This window comes from Microtus ochrogaster, chromosome 4 (assembly GCF_000317375.1).
Source record: "Microtus ochrogaster isolate Prairie Vole_2 chromosome 4, MicOch1.0, whole genome shotgun sequence".
In the NCBI taxonomy this organism is placed as follows: Eukaryota; Metazoa; Chordata; class Mammalia; order Rodentia; family Cricetidae; genus Microtus; species Microtus ochrogaster.
The window spans coordinates 71,414,631-71,428,420 of record NC_022011.1 but is presented as its reverse complement, the minus strand read 5'-3'; the positions used below and the strand labels follow the sequence as shown (position 1 = coordinate 71,428,420).

General features: G+C 38.3%; 1 protein-coding gene across 10 annotated transcripts in view; it reads left to right on the top strand.

The window, feature by feature from the left end:
• Baz2b (bromodomain adjacent to zinc finger domain 2B) overlaps positions 1–13,790 on the top strand; it is a 210,405-nt gene that overhangs the window by 132,973 nt on the left and 63,642 nt on the right. For 9 of the 10 annotated variants that reach the window (XM_026789343.1, XM_026789346.1, XM_026789337.1 and 6 more), the window contains 4 exons: positions 7,015–7,215; positions 7,369–7,764; positions 10,712–11,312; positions 13,200–13,487. In XM_026789343.1, the coding sequence (XP_026645144.1) occupies positions 7,015–7,215; positions 7,369–7,764; positions 10,712–11,312; positions 13,200–13,487 (1,486 nt within the window). The remainder of the gene's footprint in view (positions 1–7,014; positions 7,216–7,368; positions 7,765–10,711; positions 11,313–13,199; positions 13,488–13,790) is intronic. The other variant, XM_026789353.1, reaches the window with a different exon arrangement.

Below are 13,790 nucleotides of genomic sequence, written 5' to 3'. Positions count from 1 at the left end.
GTGGCTGAGTCAGAATTTGAAACCAAAAATGTTAACTTCAGAGTCTAGTTTAGGGGAGCAAAACTGAGAAATGTATTATTATGGGGATAATTTAGATAATCACAATAGTCCAATTACTCCTGCGCACTTATTTTGCAATCAAACAGTTGACCACATTGAGCCAATTCCATCTCTGTGTGTTAGTTATCAATTTATTGTCTCTGAAGACTAAATACATTCTTTGTTTTTTTGTCTTTTGGCGTGAGATAGGCTTTCATAAGATAGGATCCTAGGCTAGGCGTGGTGGCCCACACCTTGAATCCTAGCCAAGGTGGACTGAGTTCTAGGCCAGCCTGATCTCCATAGCAGATTTTCAGGCTGTTAGAAGAGAGACCCTGTCAAAACTAGAGCTATAAAACCCAAGAGACTGTAGACAGTGTTCTTTAAGAGTAGGAATTTTTGCTGCTGATTTAGTATTTCTTTCTCTTTATCTGTTTCTGTCTCATTGAATTCTCTGTGTGTAGGTGTTTTCCCCTCCGTTTATGTTTATGCACCATGTGTATGCTGTGCCTATGGAGGCCAGAAGAGGGAGTAGGATCCTCCAGGGCTGGAGTTACAGACAGTTGTGAGTTGCCTTGTAGGTACTGGGAATTAGGTTCAGTTCCTCAGGTTCAAGTCCCCGTTGCTCTTGACTATGGGGGTTTTAGTGTTTGTTTTAGTCTCTGCAGACTTGTGTGATACTTCCCTGTCAGCTGATAACTGCTTGGCTGGTACTAGTCCAGATATAAGCAGTGGTATACAGGACTCAAATGCTGCACATTCTCTAGTTAACTGCATTGGCATCACAACGGTTTTTTTTTTTTTTTAAATATTTATTTGTTTAATATTCTGTCTGTGTGTATGTCTGCAAGCCAGAAGAGGGCACCAGACCTCATTACAGATGGTTGTGAGCCACCATGTGGTTGCCGGGAATTGAACTCAGGACCTTCGGAAGAGCAGGCAATGCTCTTAACCACTGAGCCATCTCTCCAGCCTCCATCACAACGGTTTTATTGTTTTTCTTCAGCTGGCACAGCCAGTACCTGCTGCTCTGCAGTCCTTGCCCACTTCTCAGGCAGTGTACTTTAGGACCTTCACATTTTGCCTGGTCTACCTCTTGCCCCACTACCAAAGCACCAAATGTAGTTTTTCACTAAATCTTTATCATTAAAGGCATGGGAGTCAGAGGCTGGAAGATGGAAACCTAGCTCATAGAAGTTTAAAAGCAACTAACTCACCTTTTCTCATTGCCAGAGTCTCAGAAAGAGAGTGTCTCTCTTTGAGTCCAAACCAAAAAGGACCACACTACACTCAAAGTCTCTCTCTCCTGCTTCCTGTCCATCTCTCTGTTTTCTGGACTCCTTCTGATTCCCTATGAACTTTCTATCAATTAGCTGCTGGCTCTACCTCCTGACCATGGTTGTACAAATGCAAACTCGGAGTTCACAGTGTGATCATATATCTTAGCAAGTTGCTGAATATTAATGGGTACCTTGCTAGATAATTTTCCTGGTACCCCAACTGGCAGTGTTTCCCGTGTGCTAGGACCTTGGACTGTATGGTACCTTATTCCACAGTTCTGCCATACAGTGGGCAAGAGTCACTTCTCTTCAATAAAATCTCTAGCTTGGCCTTAGATGAATGGGAATCATGAGAAAGAAGCCCTCTTCCTTCATCCTCCAGAAAGAATGGCTATATCTGTGATTTCTTTATTATTTAGAGAGGGCTGTTCATTATTTTTAGCAGGTATTTTCTACTAGCTAATAGTTCTTAAAATGTGGTTTTGTTTTGAGACAAGGTCCACATTTTAGGCCAGGCTGGTGTGAAACATAAGCTCCTCCTGCCTCATTGCCTTCAGGTTGAAGTTGCTGGTGTATATCAGCAATCCTAGCTACTTGATAATTCTCTGTTACCCTTTCTTCTTCAGACTGCTAATATAGGCTCTGCCTTCTGACTAAATCTTTTAAGAACTGGTTCTAGATGTAGGGGTATACACTATATGGCAAATTGACCCCAGATTCTAGTCTTTTCAAGCTTTTTGGCTTCTCTTTTTCATGTGATACAATAGAAACCCTGACAACCCAACTTCATAAAATGTGACCATCATTAAGTCCAGGTTTCCTTTATCCAAGACACCTTCAGATGCATTTTATCTATTTTTTCTTGATCTCTGTTTTTCTCAGCAGAAAATAGATATTTCCCAAAATATAGTACACCCATAGAAGAGACAGGCTGGGGAAGTTACCTGGTGTCTCTAAGAAGCTTATTGAATGTCTCAACAGTCCAGTACAAGGCCCCCACACATTTTCTTTCTGCTTCAAACACCACTGAGCATGAGTGATGAAAGATCCTTAGCTCTTTCCTCCCAGCGATCAGTGTTAGGTCTGCTTTCCCCCTTCTGCTCTCCAGCTGCTCTCTGGTCTCCTTTAGGATGTGTTTCCAAGGGAGTTCCATCAGTGTAAGCTTCTGCTAGCTCCCCTGTGTGTGACACACCACCTGCTCTTTATGAAGCTACCCTCATGCATTGTCATTGGATACGTGTCTGTATTGTATTTCTAAAAACCATGTGTCTGTTCTTTCAAACTTTGTCATCCTACCTCATGGATGTAGTGATAAATATCTAGTGAAATGTACAACCAAAAGAGTTCGACAGGTTCAATGCAGTGCACATAAAGGTGTGAACGTCAAACAGCCCTCCATATGTTTTTAGTGAGGAACCTCCACTGATATTCTCAAGCAGAATTAGCACTCCTCACTACATCCTCTCCCCAGGAGCCACATTAAAACTTAGCTATAGACATTCCTCTTTTGTCAACTGTACTGGCTGATACAGTACCACATTTGTGCATGCCAACAACTCAATAAAAGTAATAGTCTACAGACTCTGGCTCTTAAGCAAAATTTTAATCTTAAATTAGAATTTAATCATAATGTAAAATTATAATTTCATATCATCTTAAACATTTTGAGTCATACATATGCCAACATGTGTTATTGTTACAGATTGCTTAAATAAAATGAACATACAATCCTGTATTTTTTACTCTTTATTTTTCAAGGCTAAAAGCTTTGTAAAAATTGCCTCATTAGTGCTTTCCTGAATAGTTTGAAATAAATTTTTCCAGATAATTTATATGTCCTTCCTCAGAGGTGGAGTAGTGGTCTCAGGCCTCCTCATTAGAATCACTGATAAGTACATTTCCTTATGTATCGCTTAGATAATAGTTCAGACTAGAGTATATAGATAGACATGTAGCCTGTTTGGAAAGTAAAACTACTGAAGGTTGAAAGTATTCTGCTCTTGTAATTTTATATACATATTACATGTAGCCAATGTCATCTTTAAAAATAAATTATTTATTTGCTTTTTTACTTATTTATGGTTTGAAGAAAATTTTAAGGAATATGAAATGAGAGTTTCCCTGGACAAAGTATGCAGTGAACCCTTTAAGTTCAGTATTAATAGAGAATTATAATATGATCTAGTCATTCCATTTGTCAGTATGTACTCCAAAGATTTGAATGTGGAGTCTCAATATATGAACTCTTGTTTACTTATTCTTTCTAGCTAGAGAGGTGGTACAATTCTTCTAAGAGAGATTTATGTGCAAGCACATGGCTGCTAGTTCCCATTTCACAGCACACATGTGGATGTCAGAGCATAACTTGGAGAGTCATTTCCCGCTTTCCTCAATGTGTGTTGTCAGGCTCAGGTCAGCCCTGACCATCTCACTAGCCCAGGAGTTGGTGTTTAATGTGTTTAGTATTTCTGTGTCTCAAGATAAAAGTGTTCTGAAGATGTATTCTGATAACTATGTGTCACTGTGAATGTGTGTAATAGTACTGACCTGTGTACTTAAAAATGCTTAACTAGAGAGCAATATAAGACTCTTTGCCATGGTTCGCTTTCTTTCCAAATTTGTCAATTTCATCATTATTAAAAGGTACTATAATTTCTGCTGAGTCTATTCCTGCTAATTGACAAAGTCTCAATTTTTCTTTTTGAATTATCTCAGAGAACCTTTTCTAAGTTTTTAATATGGTAAAAAGATCCATTCTAAGATAATATCTTCCTTCTGCATTAAAATTCCTATAAGGGAATATTTGGAGGGTAATATGACCAGAATGCAGTTAAGATTCCGATCCACGTGATCCACATGTGCCTTCTCTAATTTCTCTTCAATCAAAGCCAATTCTCCGCTTCAGCTGATAATTCCCTGGGACTATTTAAGTTCTTGTCACCATCTCATGTTTAGTTGAAATTAATCAGGTCTTCATGTTTTATCTCAATATTTATTGCACAGTATATGTGAAATGTCTCCCAGCAATCTTTGCAAATCCTCAAGAGTCTGTCGTTAGTCTTTCCTAATTTGCCCCTTTTGGGATCTAATTTTTTAGTACAGGCCTTTTTTTTTTTTTTTTTTTTTTTTTTTTGAGACAGGGTTTCTCTGTGGTTTTGGAGCCTCCTGGAACTAGCTCTTGTAGACCAGGCTGGTCTGGAACTCACAGAGATCCACCTGCCTCTGCCTCCCGAGTGCTGGGATTAAAGGTGTGCGCCACCACCGCCCGAGATCTAATTTTTTGTAAACCTATTTTATAACCTAAATAATTAGTAGAGGCTTCGCTTTGTAATTTTTCAGGCAACTTTTCTTCACTTCTTTCAACATTTTGAATTTTTTTTCTCCCTTCTGTCACTGTTCTTATTACTCAAAGTGTATGATCTCTTAAAATAGGCATTAGCTTCTTCAATTGCTCTTGGAAGGAGTTTCCTCCATGATTGCGGGAAATGACTGAACTTGATTTAACAAAGGGGTTTGCAAGGAGACCCTCGTGGAGTTTCCCAATGGCAAAGAATTACCTTGAATATTCCTGGTTGACCTACATTCATTAGTCTAATGCCTGTCTTTGCCCCACCTTCTGCATAATCCTGAAGGGAGGGGTGTTCTGAATGGATTATTCTTAGAAAAAACATTGTTTCTAGGAATACGCTGTTTAAAATCCCTTTTCAGTTGAGCTTGGTTGCCACCGTTGAATTTTCTTCAAACCTCTGGAAATCACCTCTCCTATCTAAGTATCATCATGAGATTCAATATTTATTGTATGTTGGATCCATTCCTCCAGTGGAACTGACCTTACCTTTGGGGCCACATTATCCTCTTCTCTGAATCAGGTACTCCATTGTAATTGTGGACCAGGCTCTAAAATCCCTTTGATCAATTCTGTCCAGTCTGTTCCAGCCTATTCTATTCTATTAAACTGACAATGAGTTTTATAGTTTATCTCATATTCATACATTCCTATAATGGGCTTATATACAATCTACCTCTTCATTCCGTCCTCCTCCACTTTCTCCTATATTCCCCTTCCTCCCAACTTCTTGTTCTTGCTGATGTGTACTCTACTTTGTATGTGCTCTTTCGTCCCTCTCCCTCTCATTACCCGCTGAGTAGATTTATTGTTGCCTGTATGTACATGGATGTAGAACCATCTGTTGGAGAATGAGTAACTCCTCACTGCCTGTATTTGTAAGATAAGCAATTTTCTCTCTCCCAGTGGCCATCAATTGCCAGTTTCTTCTCAGGTATGGGTTGGTCTTCAGAGGCCCTTTCCCATCATCTCTGGGATTTTGGTTGGTTGTTCCTCTTCAGGTCTTCTGTTCTCACAACCTCTTTGAATTGTGTGTGCCACTACACCTTCATGTCTTGAAAAGTATCCTTCACTACAGGCTTCCAAGCGTTCTGGCTGTTTCTTAAACATAAGACTGCTTGTAAACTATGAACTATTGTCCCTTTCTGTCAGCTTTTAATGTTATTCAATATTTTTCCAAAAAGTCTTAAATATTCTAAAATTGTTTTTTTTTCTCCTGTGTGATTGAGTGATTAATTTATAATTTTGTTAAAAGCAAGGTATCGCTCTGTATCCCCGGCTGGCCAGGATTCACTATGTAGACCAGGGCAGTCTGAAACTGATAGAGATACGCCTGCCTCTACCTCCCGGCTTGGGTTTATGTAAAATATTCTTATAAAGGATTACATTTTTTTCTTTTCTTTTCTCTCCCCCCTCCTTTTTTTGGAGGGGGGGCTTGTTTGTTATTTTTCCAGACAGGGTTTCTCTGTATATCTTTGGCTATCCTTAAACTAGCTTTATAGACCAGGCTAGCCTCAAACTCATAGATCCACCTGCCTCTGTCTTCCATATGTTGTGATTAAAGTCATGCTCCCCCACGTCCGGCCAGGATTACTTTTTTTTGACATAGCTCCATAAATCTCTTGCTGTCTTCTGTGCCTTCCATGTATCATTCAATACTGGATATAACTGCTTTTTGTATTTACAATATGTTCCCTCCTCTCTCCACCATTACTCAATCTAGAGTTTCCTGGGCAACAATTCACTGTGGCACACGGTTCTCCTAGGTTCCTCAGAGGCTGTTTGGAGCATCTTAAGGAAATGTTTAAATGATAAAAACTGTTTAGATAAAGACACTCTAAATCTGTGTAATTATTTTTGAATTTTTGATTCAATTTTTAATTTTGCACTATTTGAAGCATTGTGATGTAGCTGAATCTACATATGTGCAATATTTGTATTTTAACTGTTTTACATGGAACTGTCATTTTATGCTCTATGCAAAGGAATACAATTTACACATCAAGCAACGTAATAGAATTATTTGTAATCATTTTAAATAGAAGAATATAGGAATTTTTAATATTACAAAAGCTGTCCCCACCACATAATAATATTTTAGATCATTTTTTTTTCTAAACAGTTTAACGGGAAATGCATTAAGTGATAACCATGTCAGATCTTAGAATTTTTATTGATAACTTCCTGCTACATAAATTAGTTAATAATAACACTTATGATAAATTATTTCTCTTTCCTAAAATGGTGTTTTGAAGTTGAAGATATCACTTGAAAATTAAAAGAGTATGACTTTACTGAATCCTGGATTCCTTCAAAGGATAGTTTACCAAATAATGCCTCTGTCTCCAGAAACCTAGGAAGAAAGCTATGGAAAGTTCTAGCAACAGTGATAGTGATTCGGGCACATCGTCAGACACCTCAAGTGAAGGCATTAGTAGTAGCGACTCCGACGATCTGGAAGAGGAAGAAGAAGAAGGTCAGAGTATCGAGGAGAGTGAAGAGGAGGACTCGGACTCCGAGACTGAAGCACAACACCACAGCGACACCCAGGTACCGTTTCCTGAGCCTGGATCTGTTTCCGTGAGCCCTGTGCTGTGTCTCTAAGGGATCAACAGTGCCTTATAAAATACTCTTTCTCCAAGTTATCCCACTTGCTGCTTTTAATGGATGCCAAGATAACTGCCTTTCACATTGTGTTTCCAGGTGCTATTACATGGTATTTCAGACCCAAAAGCAGATGGACAGAAAGGAACTGAAAAAGCCCAGGAAAAAAGAATACACCAGCCATTACCTCTTGTGTCTGAATCCCAGACTCACTCATCATTCCAATCCCAGCAGAAGCAGCCTCAGGTTTTGTCACAGCAGCTTCCATTTATTTTCCAAAGCTCTCAGGCAAAGGAGGAATCTGTGAACAAACACACCAGTGTAATACAGTCTACGGGATTGGTGGCCAATGTGAAACCTTTGTCTTTGGTAAATCAAACCAAAAAGGAACCTTACAGGAAACTCATAGTTCCTTCTCCTGATGTACTTAAAGCAGGGACTAAAAATACCTCTGAAGAATCTAGTTCTTTGACCAGTGAGTTGCGATCCAAACGGGTAAGTTTAAATATTATGTACACAGGAATCTTACTGCTAAGGTTTTGTTACAAATGGGGCTAAGAAATAGCTTAATTTGTACCGCCTTCTCAAATATAGAGCATAGCACTGGGTTTGATTCTAAACTCCAGGAGAGGAAAAAAAAACTTTTATTCTGTGTAGCCCAGAGTTAGAGTAAAATCTGGTACAGTTCCCAGCATCCCCCAAAAATGTGTTTTCTGATTTTACAGTCATAGACTCCCCAGTTTCATATGTTTCTGACAAAACTATTGTGTATACCATCCCCTTCCACCCCTCCTCTACTGCTTTGGCAGTAAGAGTATATTATAGTTGAATAAGATAAGTTTTATAATTACTTTTTTAAAATAATGATTTATTTTAATATTATTATTTACCGGTTGATGAAATTAACTTTTATGTAATTTACCTTTACTCTTAGAATTTAAGTGTAGAAGTCTTTTATGAAAAAAATCTGTTTTGAGCACAGTAGCAGCCTATGCCTATATTTCTGTCTGCTCTAAAGCCCAAAACAACCATTGTTTTGTTGGTTTTTCATTTTTAATTTTATATGTCTTTAGAGTATGTGTGCATTCTAATGAAAAGTTTTAATGTTCTTACTATCTAGAGATCATTCTATGAGTAAGTTATTGAAATGGTAAGAATTGTCAGTATTTTATGTGAACAGACATTGGGTGTGTGTGTGTGCGTGCGCGCGCGCGCACTCACACCTGCCTGGTGCTTACAGCGGCATCCAGTCATCTGGAACTGGAGTTACAGATGATTGCACGCTGCATGTGGATGCTGGGAACCAAACCTGGGTTTTCTGGAAGAGGACCACTGAGCCATCTCTTAACTATGTCTCCAGGCCTGTGAATATACATTTGTAGTAGATTCAATTCTAAATGATATTATCTATATGCCTTATTTAATATTATAAACTATTTAATGAGTACTTCTCTTTAAATAATTTTCTGTAGAGTACTCTGGCATATTGAATTTTGTCTTTAAGACAATCTCTTTTGCTTTACACTACCTGCTATTAATCCACTGGTCTTGTCCTTAGCTTATGAATTTCTGATTTATGTTATCATTGATTCCTTCAGTGTTTACACCGTGAACTTATAATTTAAGTTAGTTGGTATGATATATATATATATTCCAGGAGTCGAATTTCATAGATCTATGTCAGTCACGTCAAATCTGGAGTATATTCTTGCATTTGCAGAAAATGAGATAAGTGAAAATACATTGAGATCCCCACCCACTGGCGCATGGGTAGTTGATGCTGTAAAACAGCAATAGATTTTCCACTTGTAAACACTATATTTAGACACTTTCCCTAATATCAATATGGATAGTTTGTGTAGACTTAGGATTACCTGTCTTGCCATGAAATAAAAATGCAATAAAATGCAAGTGTGAGTATAAAATGTATGGTATGAAACTCTTAGAGTTAAAGGCAGGAATAGTTGCTGATAATTAATACCAATGTGCAGTGAAAACTTTTACTTTAATGGAACCATTCGCTCCATTATTAGAAGAAAACATATATTACTTAGTAGAAGGTTTATTATATGATTACTTCTATTTGTCTGAAAGTTTGTTTTCCTCTCATGCTGGGTATTGAACCCATGGCCTTCTGTAAGTACACAGCTGCTAAGCCTAGCACCCAGCTCCCCATTGTTCTCCCTATATCTTAAAATTTTTCTTTGAAAATCTTTTCTTTCTGGATATGATGACTTGTGCCTGTAATGCCAGCTGAGACTGAAACAAGAGAATCATAGTGAACTGGAGGGCCTTTGGGTAGCAATGAGTCCCAGGGTTATCTGGACCATTGAATGAGATTCTATCTAAAAAGACAAGAAGTAAACAACCAGAAGACTTTCTTCCTCAAGAAGTCACTTGGTAATCTAGTATTAGTCTCCGGTGAGTTCAACTACAGGGTAGGTGATGTGTTAGGAAGACCATACGTGACAGTTACTGCTACAGAAATTTTTGGAAGTGGAAACTTAGCTCCTTAAAGCATTATACATACAGACCTGTATAATCAAACAAAATTAGAGAATCACATGTTTGTTCTGCATGTAGTAATCTAATGGAATTAGAGGCAGAAAGATCAGGAGTTCATTGCCAGCCTAGCTATTCGAATGGTAGGTACTCTTTTTCAAAAAAAAAAAAAAAAAAAAAAAAACAAAAGGAAAAACAAAAAACCCAGCTAGAATGTTGTTGACTTTCAGCCGGGTGGATGACTCCAGGGTGGAGGAAGGAGTTCTAGGACTGAAACACACGTGGAAACCTGCTGAGTTAGATAGAGAAGTGTGAGCAGTGGTTCACCTGTCAGAAACAGTTCATGTAGACAAGTGATTTTAGCCAACTGAGGAAGGAGGAAAAGTGTGACACGGTACTGTCACACTTAGCAGTCTGCTTCAGCTGGAAAGGTAGGCTCTGGACGAATTATGAAGTGATTTGCATGTTACTGGATACATAAGGTTGACAATGGTCCCAGAATCAAAGAAAAGAAAACTCATGTAACATGAAGTTTGTGTTCTTATAAAAACATTTGTTGGCAGTTGGGAAGGAGGAAATAACAGCATGGCCCAAGATTTAGCATTTTTTAATGAATGAACCTAAACACATGGTAATAGACGAGTTTGGGGTATTTTTAGGACTTCAGGATTGGATTATTATGAAAATGGGAGTCACAATAAAGAGAAAGGACAGTGCCTTTTGAGTGTTTAAACAAATAAGTGTGACCATATCATGTCTAGCCAAGATTCAGCAGCCAGTTGTCCTTGCTGACACTCCTTCCCCAGCCCCTTGTATGTCATTCTTTGAGTTTCTCAATGACCCCGTATTCTGATACTGACAAACAGAAGCAGTCTTTGTTTTCTAGTCTATCTCATTGGTTTTTTTTTGTCTTTTTTTTTTTTAACTTATGTTTCATTAGGAACAATATAAGCAGACATTCCCATCACAAGTAAAGAAACAGGAGTCGTCAAAGAGCCTGAAGAAGGTTATTGCAGCCTTGTCAAATACAAAAGCAACCTCTAGTTCACCAGCACATCCAAAACAACCAGTAGAAAACAACCACCCTAATCCATTTCTGACAAATGCACTTTTAGGTAGTCACCAACCAAATGGGGTCATTCAAAGTGTCATTCAAGAAGCTCCTTTAGCACTTACTACCAAAACTAAAACGCAGAGTAAGATTAACGAAAACGTCGCCAGTAGCAGCCCATTTTCCTCGCCTGTCAACCTGAGCACAGGTGGGAGAAGACCCGGCAATCAGACTCCTGTCCTGCCCTCTGCCTCTCCCATCGTGCACAGTCATGGGAAGGAGAAAGTGGTGAGCAATAATGTCCCACCATTGAAAACACAGCATCACCCTCATCCCGCAAAGTCTTTGGTGGAACAGTTTAGAGGTGCGGATTCCGACATTCCCAGTAGTAAAGACTCTGAAGATTCAAATGAAGACGAGGAGGAAGATGATGAGGAAGAAGATGAAGAGGATGATGATGATGATGATGAGTCTGATGACAGTCAATCAGGTTATTTTCCGTTTTAAAATTTAAAGTTTATTTCTAAGTATATGCCAAAACATTTGAAAAATGTTAATTTATAACCCTGAAATCATTGTCATTCACTGTTTCATATAGTTGATAAAATATGAAAGTGATTGATATTGGAATTCTAAGTTAAATCTTGGCTTGTCATTCACCTGGATTGAAATGACTAATTTTAAAGTGGGTATGATGATGCATGAATCAAACAGTTTTATCAGTTTGCTAAATTTGCATTTTATTCAGAACCACTTATCCACGTACAATTGTTTTTCTCTTTAAAAATCAGTTTTGGCCAGGTGGTGGTGGCATATGCCTTTAACACCATGGAATATAGAAGCAGACAGATCTCTTAAGAGTTCAACACAGAGAAACTCTTTTAAAAACCATAACAACAACAACAACAATAACAACAGTAATAATAATCTTGAGCCACGCATAGTAGTGTATGACTTTCATCTCAGCACTGCCAGAGGAACAGGGCAGAGGCAGGTGGCTCTTTGCATTTGAGGCAAGCCTGGTCTATAGAGCAAGTTCAAAGACAGCCACTGCTATATAGAGGAACCCTGTCTTGGGGAGGGAGGACCATTCGTTCCTTGAGAATTTCATTCAGTATGTTTGAATATAGACCCTGTCCCTTTCTCTTCCCTCATTATACCCTTCCCTTCTCCCCAACTAAAGACTTGTCTTTTATCCATATCAAGGCCAAGTTTTGCTGTCCAAATATTCTTTAATGTATTTTATTCTCTCCTGCAAAGTATTAAGACATTACTGGATATTACCATGGTCATTCAAAAAGAACCAAAACATTAAGTAATTTTTGATACCAGAATTTACTAGGTAATATGGGGTCATTAAATTAAGCCTTGATTAAATAAATCTGCATTTACTCTGTAATATTTTCTTTCTTTGTTTCTTCCTTTTAAGAGTTCTTTTAAACACATAAAATGCAAGCCAACTGAACATTTAAATGGAGATTACATAAATATATTTGTATATATGTTTCTATGTGGATTTGTTACTGCTCAGCCGGAAATTTTTCAGTAACCCGTGTGAATAGGAAAATAGTCATTGTACGATTTAATGTCCTAATAATATTAATCCTGAAAGTGCTGACTGTCTGTAGTCTGAGCTTTCAAAAACTAGGTTTTATGGAACTCCAGTGCAGGTAGAAGAACATTGCTAGGATGGCCATCTGGATGCTGTCCTGTGTGCGCATCTTTATGTATCATTCTGTGTTTATCTGGAGTTTAATCCATTCTTGGATGTTATATGTCTAGAGGAGTATTACTAACATGTATTAATTAACATTGGACTTCACTCCAGCCAGTTCTTTCTGTGAGCATAGTTTGTGAATCTTGAGAAGCCCGGTGGTGTCTTTATATAACTTGAACTACAGCTATAGAAGTAGAACATCAAACCAAAACCCCTCCCTAAAAATTGTGTTCTTTTGTGCCAAATCGCAAATGCCAGACTGATGCTTGTTCCTAGTTTATCACAGGGGAATCTGCAGACACTGGCACCTGTCAGTTTGTTTGCTCAACAATATCTCCTTATTTTACCTAAGATTTGCTGTTGAAATTAATGTTGAAAGCATTAAGCTGAACTGCAATGTGAATAGTGTCAAGTGGGAACTATTTGGTGATTCAGATAGCAAGTAAAACTGATCCTTTTAAGAGAAGTTTGCAGAACCATCTTCTTCATACACTTGATTCAAATAGCTTTTAAGATGCTAATTTTAACATTAGTCTTGGGAAATTGCTTCCTCGAATTCTCAGTTGCAAATACCGGTTCTGAACTACTCCCCTTAGGTGCAAGCTGCAAGTGATTGGTTGTGACTTAGTTATAATATCCAAGTGCTTCTTTACTTCCCAGAATCAGATAGTAATTCAGAATCAGATACAGAAGGCTCAGAAGACGACGATGAGAAAGACCAGGAGGAATCAGATAGTGACACTGAAGGAGAGAAAACTGCCACGAACCTGAACCAGACAAGCTCCTCTGCCAAAAGCCCTCCCATCAATCTCACAGCTCACTGCACACCTCCCAGCCTCCACACAGGAGGCGCCCCGGGCTCCGCTCCTGCCGCCCTGTGCTCTGAGTCCCAGTCTCCTGCTTTTCTTGGCACTTCTTCTTCCACACTCACTTCAAGTCCACACTCTGGTACCTACAGTTTATTTTTATCCATGTAAAGTCAAGTCAGACTGCAGCAAGGATTGCTAGTTACACAGTTTTCAGGAGATGATCTCGTAATCAAGTATTGCGTGTAGGTTTTAGATTGCCTAAGTAAGAAACATGTATTTTAAAAAGACTTAATCTATTGCCTGATACTTTAATTATTTCCCCTGTGGTTTTTAATTGATGATCCCTCTTGCTTTTGAATCCTTTTTGGTTTTGTTTCTGTTTTTTTTTTTTTTGAATGAGTAGCATTATTAGTCCATATCATGCTATATTTTTATGTATTTT